The following is a 7,697-nucleotide window of genomic DNA, read 5'->3' on the forward strand; positions in this document are numbered from 1 at the left end:
GCAGCTCCGCAGCCGCTGCTGGGATGTCTGGCTGGGCTGTGGGTCAGGAACGTGGCTGGCTCAGGGTGGCATCAGCTCTGGGGAGCAAGGAGACAACAGCAGCATGAGATGTGCCTCCAGCCTTTGGCATCAAGCCCCCTCTGCCTTGTGAGCACCCACCAGCAGGGCCTGAGCCCACCTGCCAGCGAGGACAGAGCCATGCACAGCCCTCACACCCCCCGTGGCAGGCAGGGCTGGGGGATGCAGGGAGCTGTGCTGGCTCAGGGTGGCATCAGCTCTGGGGAGCAAGGAGACAACAGCAGCATGAGATGTGCCTCCAGCCTTTGGCATCAAGCCCCCTCTGCCTTGTGAGCACCCACCAGCAGGGCCTGAGCCCACCTGCCAGCGAGGACAGAGCCATGCACAGCCCTCACACCCCCCGTGGCAGGCAGGGCTGGGGGATGCAGGGAGCTGTGGCTTCTCCACAAGGAGAGGAGACCCCAGAGCCAGGGTAAGTGACAGAAGCCTTTGGAAGGTGGCCTGGTATTTGTCATGACTTCATTAACAGACTGCAGCTAATGAAGCAGAATCAAAGAGAAGAATTGGGGTGAAAATGGGATAGCTCTGCCCTCCCTGCTCCCTGCCTGGGCTTCCAAGCTATGGCAGCACCAAAGCTGGAGGTCAGGATTGCTGCTCAGGGGACTGAAGACCTGTTTTGCAAAAGCAAAAAGAAGGGGAAAAAAGAGTGGAGGAAGGGATGGGGTATCACTCCGAGTTGCATCATTTCAGTGCTTCTGCTTAAACGGTGCCCAGCCCCTCCTGTGTGTTTGCTGGCAGATGTGGCACCAGGTGACACACAGTGGCAGTTCTCCTCATGTCTGTGCACAGCCACTGGGATCCATCCCTTGGGCCAGAGCAGGAGCAGTGCTCCTGGTCCCCAGACCTCATCCTGCAGTCAAGGGTGTGCAGGAGAGGAGCCCCCTGCCCCAGCAGCCTCCCTGGGCAGCTGCAGGCCCGTGCAGTGTGGGCACTGCAGCTAATGAAGCAGAATCAAAGAGAAGAATTGGGGTGAAAATGGGATAGCTCTGCCCTCCCTGCTCCCTGCCTGGGCTTCCAAGCTATGGCAGCACCAAAGCTGGAGGTCAGGATTGCTGCTCAGGGGACTGAAGACCTGTTTTGCAAAAGCAAAAAGAAGGGGAAAAAAGAGTGGAGGAAGGGATGGGGTATCACTCCGAGTTGCATCATTTCAGTGCTTCTGCTTAAACGGTGCCCAGCCCCTCCTGTGTGTTTGCTGGCAGATGTGGCACCAGGTGACACACAGTGGCAGTTCTCCTCATGTCTGTGCACAGCCACTGGGATCCATCCCTTGGGCCAGAGCAGGAGCAGTGCTCCTGGTCCCCAGACCTCATCCTGCAGTCAAGGGTGTGCAGGAGAGGAGCCCCCTGCCCCAGCAGCCTCCCTGGGCAGCTGCAGGCCCGTGCAGGATGGGCATGTTGTGGCACCACCACCACAGCAAATCCCTTCCCAGCTCTTGCTGTGCCAGAGGAATGGAGAGGGAAGCTCACTTCTGCTACCTGGAGAGCTCACCTGGCAAACTGCTGCAGCCTTCGCTGGTGGTGATCAAAAGCAAGTCCCCCACTGTCCCCAGGGAGGGAGGGACAGGATTCTGCCCTGACTTCTGTGCTCTGTACAGCATGAGCAACTCACCCTTCTGCCACAGCCTGCTGTGTGTTGGGCTCAGCATAGAGTGCCCTGTTCCTGCTTGGTCATGGCAATGTCCCAGGGTGGCAGCAGGGGTAGTCTTGCCAAACCTTTCACAAGCCAGTGGGAAGACACCAGCTCTGTCTGGGAAGATCTTGATTAGTAGGAAGAGGGAGGGACCTTCCCTCCCAGTCATGGCTAACCCCAAGGAGCCCATTCACCCCACTAGCCTGGCTCCCCAGCCCCTCTCCTGTGCTCCCCAGGGACAGCATCCCTTCCTTTCTTAGAGGACAGCAGTTCTCACCTTGAGGGAATTGGAAATGGCAGCTGGAATGTGGGCTGGGAAAAAAGAAAGAAAAGAAAAAGAAAAAAGGAAAAGGAAAAGGAAAAGAAAAAGAAAAAGAAAAAGAAAAAGAAAAAGAAAAAGAAAAGGAAAAAGAAAAAGAAAAAGAAAAAGAAAAAGAAAAAGAAAAAGAAAAAGAAAAAGAAAAAGAAAAAGAAAAAGGAAAAGGAAAAGGAAAAGGAAAAGGAAAAGGAAAAGGAAAAAGAAAAAGAAAAAAGAAAAAGAAAAAGAAAAAGAAAAAGAAAAAGGAAAAGAAAAAGAAAAAGAAAAAGAAAAAAGAAAAGAAAAAAGAAAAAGAAAAAGGAAAAGAAAAAGGAAAAAGAAAAAGAAAAAAGGAAAAGGAAAATAAAAAGAAAAAGAAAAAGGAAAAGAAAAAAGCAATCTTGAGGCTTGTCCAAACCTACTCATGTTTATATTGGAGCCTGTGAGTGACATCAGAGCAGAGAGAGTATAAACACCAGCAGGACCTACTCGGGGCTTTAAAACCTGCGAACACGCTGCTGCCTCCAAGCTGCCTGGGGGGTGATGTGCTGAAGCACTGAGGGGAGAGCAGCATGAGGCTCCAGCTGGAGAAGCAGCTCCTCTTCCTCTCCCTCCTCTGCACCCTCTCCAAGGTAAGGAAAACGGGCCCTGGAGCAGCATTAGCCTTACTTGGGGAGGCAGCCGGTCCTTGCAAAGTGAGCTGCAGGGAGGAAGGGGGTGTTCCAAGGGGCCCGGTGGCTAAGGCTGGCAGGCTGTGCTGCTGCAGTGCCACGGGGGCAGAGCAATGCTTGGGGGACACATCTGCAGTGAAGCAGCAAGGTCTGAACATCCACGGGCCAGAGGCACTGGCTGTGCCAGCCCCTGGAGCAGGCAGGAATGACAGCAATGTGCTCTGTTTGCTGGCCCCATCCCTGCAGCTCTCCCGGGGCTGTGGTATGTGTCCCTGCAAGGGGAGCAGCAGGGGAGCAGCAGCAGCTCCTGCAGACTCCTTGCTCCCTGCCCAGGCTCCAAGGCAAGGGGCCAAGCAGTGAGCACCAGCCTCGGTGTTACTCAGCTCTCCCTCCTCCCCGGGATGCTCATGCAAAGCCAATGCCTCCAACACAGCTTGGGCTGCAGGGATTTTTATTCTTTTCCTTTTTTTTTTTTCTCTCTTGGGCTCCATGTGAACATAGCTGCCTGTGCAGAGAACAGGAAAGCTGGCAAGTTTGGGGCTGTCACAGCTCCAACTTCTAATTGTTGCTGGAATCCCAGAGCAGACTTCCACAAGCAGGATTATCATGGCAGTGTTGTGCCTATTTGACTCCTTCCCAGACAGTTCAGATCTCTGATAGGAGCCACGTTGTCATCCACAGACAACCAGGGGGAAATTAATTCAGGGAGTTGGCTTGGCTAATCTTGATCTGTAGTAGCAACCTCCTGAAAGATGAAAAATGCCCCTGGCTGCCTGGTGAGCAGTGAGGAAGAAATTACTCCTGCCCCAAGCATGCTTGTGAGTGTCTGGAGCATCACCAAGGGCCTTTGTGCCAAATCTGGCCACCACAGCCAGTCCTTTGGTCCCTGCTGTGAGCCCCTCTCTGGTTTCTGCCACACTAGCAATGCTGCTCATTGATAAAACTAGAACAAGACTCAAATTGCCCAGTCCATTTCAGATATATTTTATCTCCAGTTGCTGGCACTGACATTGCTGCAGGCCCATAAAATGCATCTGAACTCCTGCATACCAGGGACAGCACACCAGCACCCCCCTTCTGTGCCCAGCTGGTAATGCCAGACCTGATGCTACTGGGAGAAACTGAAAGAAAAATGGTATCCAACATCTACGTTGAAGCCACTGATCTCTTGGCAGTCTCAGCAGGGACACCAGTGTCTGGAGCAGCACAGGGCTGAATTTTTTGGTTGCATGTTTGCTGACCTGCTGCCTGCATGGCACGTGCTGGTGGAGCAGCAGGGCCCGGGCAGCTCAGAGAGGGGCTCACACAGGTTGCCAGGCAAAGACTTCACATCCAAACTGCAGAGCCAGCTCACTTGGCTTCAGGCCCAATATGCAACAGCTCTGTCAGATGTGGCACAAAGGGAGCACGAGCCTTGCCTGCAAAAGCTGTTTGTGCCAGGGTAACTGTGCAGGCAGAAGGAGCCCTGGTCTAAACACTGACCTGCTCTGGTGAACAGCCCTGGCCAACAACCACTGAGCTGGCAAACAGCTGCACAGCACTGCCCTGCAGAAGAGAGTGCCCAGGCTAGCTGGAGCTCCCAGCCCTTGAAAACATGCCTGTCTTAGGGCTCCTCACCCTGTGGGCCAGGCAGAGGGTGCTGCAGGCAGGGACAGGCAGAGGAGGCACTGGAGCAGGAGGGAAAGCAGTGTGGCTTGTTTGGCTTCAACCCCCCTGCTGTTGATGCGATGCCCTGTTTCTTGGCATGAGAGCTGTTAGGACAGTTCAGAGATGCTGTGCCCTCACCACGTGCATTCAGCCCCACTAAAGCCACACCTCCAGCTGGGCACAACCCACTGCCTTGCTGGCAGGCATGGGGGCTGGCTGCTTCCCCCCATCCCACCACCGGGCTGCTTAGGGCAGGTGTGGCTGCCTCGGGGGCTGCCAGCCCCATTATAAGTAGGATATTCACTTTGCAGCTCCACCCTCTTCCTGTGCCTTCAGACCAGCGATATGTTTAAATCCCCATCCTGCAAAGTGCTGAGCATTCCTGATTCTCCCCAGCTTTTCCCCACGTGCCCAGCACACCCTGTCCTAACAGGACTATTCCCATAGATTTGCAGAGCTTCTCTCCAACGAGAACTTGCCCCTGTGATGAAGAAAGGATTACCTGGTTGTCCTGGGGAAAGCTCAGCCATGGGCCAAAGCCCAAACTGTACTGACTCAGGGCTGGCTTTGCCCCTGCAGGTGTGTGCCCAGCTGTGCCGCCGACCGTGCTACTGCCCCTGGGTGCCCCCCCGCTGTCCCCGCGGGTCCCCCCTGGTCCTGGATGGCTGTGGCTGCTGTAAGATCTGTGCCCGGCGCCTGGGAGAGCCCTGTGCCTCCCTCCACGTCTGCGACCAGAGCCAGGGCCTCGTCTGTGACTACAGCACAGCGTCCATGGGGACAGGAGCCACCTGCAACTGTGAGCACCGGGGTGGCAGCTCCACACAGGGATGTCTCTGTGTCCCCAGCCCAGCACCCAAACCCTGGCCAGGGCCCCAGCCAGCTCCAGGCAGCCCTCACCACGTCCAGGGAGGCTGTTGAAGCTCTGAAAGCAGCTTAAGGGAGGCTGATGCTGGTGGGTTTGCTGCTGGGCTGTGCTGCAGCTCCAGCCAGCTCTGCTGTTTGCCAGCTGGGGGCTTGGGATGGTTTGGGCAGGGATGGACACAGGGGTCCCAAGGAGGCTGCAGACACCCTGCCAGGGCTGGAGCCTGGGGGTCCTGCAGAGAAATTTCTGATAAACTTTTTCTAGCCTGAAAACCCAGAAAGGCAGGATGACCAACTGGTGAGCTCCTGCTTTGAAAATACAGAGCCAGCTCTGCTGTTTGCCAGCTGGGGGCTTGGGATGGTTTGGGCAGGGATGGACACAGGGGTCCCAAGGAGGCTGCAGACACCCTGCCAGGGCTGGAGCCTGGGGGTCCTGCAGAGAAATTTCTGATAAACTTTTTCTAGCCTGAAAACCCAGAAAGGCAGGATGACCAACTGGTGAGCTCCTGCTTTGAAAATACAGAGGGATAAGGAGAGGAGGTAGGGAAGGGGAGGAGGTTGGGCAATACACGTGCTGCTGCAAACCCACACCTGCCCCACACACTTCCCAGTCACTTCTGTGGCTCCTTGGTTCAGTCCCTTTGAGCCAGCCCCACGGTGTCCCCCAGCAGTCCCCTCTGCCATCCGCATCTCTGTCACTTGGTCCCTAACGGGCTCCCTGGCTGTGACTTGCAGTTGAAGATGTTGAGGAGGGCTGCGAGCTGAACGGCCGAGCCTACCGAGACGGGGAGGTTTTCCAGCCCAGCTGCAAGCTCCAGTGCCGCTGCCTGGACGGGGGCTTCACCTGCATCCCACTCTGCCAGGAGGACATCCGGCTGCCCACCCCGGACTGCCCCTACCCACGGCGCGTGGACATCCCTGGGAAGTGCTGCCCAGAGTGGATCTGCGAGACCCGGGACCAGCACCTCCTCCTGGATGCCAGGGCAGGTAAGATGCAGGATACACTGGTGAGGAGATGCCCATGAAGGCCTCTGGTGATGGTGCAATCAGCCCAGACCACCATCAGCAGGAGACACCTCCCTGCACCTTCCCTGCCACGCAGAGCTCTGCCTGCAGCACCCCCTGCACAGCACTTGGCTCCAACCACCCTTTTCCCTCCATCTTTTTGTTTCATCCAGCCCCTGGGGCAGTGTCTCCACCGCTGCCATCCCCCTGCCAGGAGTGGGGCACGGAGTGGAGTGCCTGCTCAGCCACCTGTGGCCTGGGCTTTTCTACCCGTGTCTCCAACCAGAACCGCTCCTGCCGGCTGGAGACCCAGCGGCGGCTCTGCCTGGCCAGGCCCTGCCCGCCCCTGCCCCCCCCGGCGGTAAGTGAGGGCACCTCTCTGGGAAAAAGGTTTGGTTGAGAAAGGGAAATGCCAACCATCATAAGCCACGGGGCCCCCCCGGTTTTACCCCACCCCAGCCACGACCCGACTGTTTCCCAGGCACAGAGCAACTGTCTTCTGAAACTGGGCTTGGAAAACCGCTGGTGGCAGGTGTAGAACTGAGCTTGACGGTCTCTGGATTTCTGAATCCAGGAGCACTGTGGAACTCTGAGCCCTGAAGGTGGGCTTGACCTGCTCCTGTGGCTGGAGCTGCTTTTGCAGCTCATGCCTGGCTCCCAGGGGACACCCAAGAGGCAGGGCTCTGCCACCCCTTCCATTAGCCCAGCACAGCCCCAGCGTGGACAACACTGCCTTGCTCCCACACTGCCAGTGCTTCCCAGGGCCAGCACCCACACTGCCAGTGCTTCCCAGGGCCAGCACCCACACTGCCAAGTGCCCCTGCTCCCTAGACATGGGAGAACACACCACCACCCTCCTCTATCTTCCTGTCACTCTCTGCTCTGCCTTTCCAGCGGGGAAGAGGAGGTCGTTTGTAGTTGTGCCCACCCTGATCACATCCCAAAGCCAACGCCTCATCCCAGCACTGTGGTTTCAGTGGAGAGGAAAGACAAATCCCTTGGGAAACTGAGGAAGGACTGATGGACTTTGGCTGCAAAAGAGGGTGGAAGCAGAGAACAAGATCCCCACAACACGGCAGCACCTGCCCCTCTGTGCACCCTGGCAGGGTCACGGGGCAGAATCCCCGAGTTTCTTAGGCTGAATGAAATGGGAAATGGGGAAACCCTGCCATGAGCATAAACCCATCCAAGAAACCAGGAGCTGCTGCTTTCCTGGATTGATGGGGCTTTTGGCGAGGTGATGCTGCTCCCCCACATCGCACACGCGGCTCTGCCCGGCGGGGGCCGCAAGACAGAGACCAACCCCAGCCCCGGGACCCCGCAGCTGCGGGGGGACCCCTCGCACCCCACCTCGCACCCCAGGGGACATGGGGGCACGCGTGACGAGCGGGCTGCAGAGCCGGACCCTGCGGGAGCTCATCCATCCCACCATCCCACCCCGCCGCGCAGCACAAGCCACCCGGGATGCAGGGAGCATCCTCCAGGTGGCAGCTCTCGGTCACCTTCCC

At 57.1% G+C, this 7,697-nt stretch overlaps 1 protein-coding gene across 1 annotated transcript; it reads left to right on the plus strand.

Moving 5' to 3' along the window:
* The first annotated feature begins 2,577 nt into the window (after window positions 1–2,577).
* Window positions 2,578–6,727, plus strand: WISP2 (WNT1 inducible signaling pathway protein 2). Its single transcript, XM_009998781.1, has 5 exons — window positions 2,578–2,637; window positions 4,903–5,119; window positions 5,920–6,171; window positions 6,363–6,550; window positions 6,671–6,727. The coding sequence occupies exons 1-5, from the start codon at window positions 2,578–2,580 to the stop codon at window positions 6,725–6,727; spliced, it is 774 nt and encodes a 257-aa protein (XP_009997083.1).
* The last annotated feature ends 970 nt before the right edge of the window (window positions 6,728–7,697 follow it).

Source organism: Chaetura pelagica, unplaced genomic scaffold (assembly GCF_000747805.2).
Source record: "Chaetura pelagica isolate M959 unplaced genomic scaffold, ChaPel_1.0 scaffold275, whole genome shotgun sequence".
Classification (NCBI taxonomy): domain Eukaryota; kingdom Metazoa; phylum Chordata; class Aves; order Apodiformes; family Apodidae; genus Chaetura; species Chaetura pelagica.

Bases quoted from the DNA above. Each gene is read 5' to 3' on its own strand.
- WISP2 (XM_009998781.1), top strand. From the start codon at position 2,578: ATGAGGCTCCAGCTGGAGAAGCAGCTCCTCTTCCTCTCCCTCCTCTGC. The intron at 2,638-4,902 runs GTAAGGAAAACG...TTGCCCCTGCAG, and splicing joins TCCTCTGCACCCTCTCCAAG to GTGTGTGCCCAGCTGTGCCG. The intron at 5,120-5,919 runs GTGAGCACCGGG...TGTGACTTGCAG, and splicing joins GACAGGAGCCACCTGCAACT to TTGAAGATGTTGAGGAGGGC.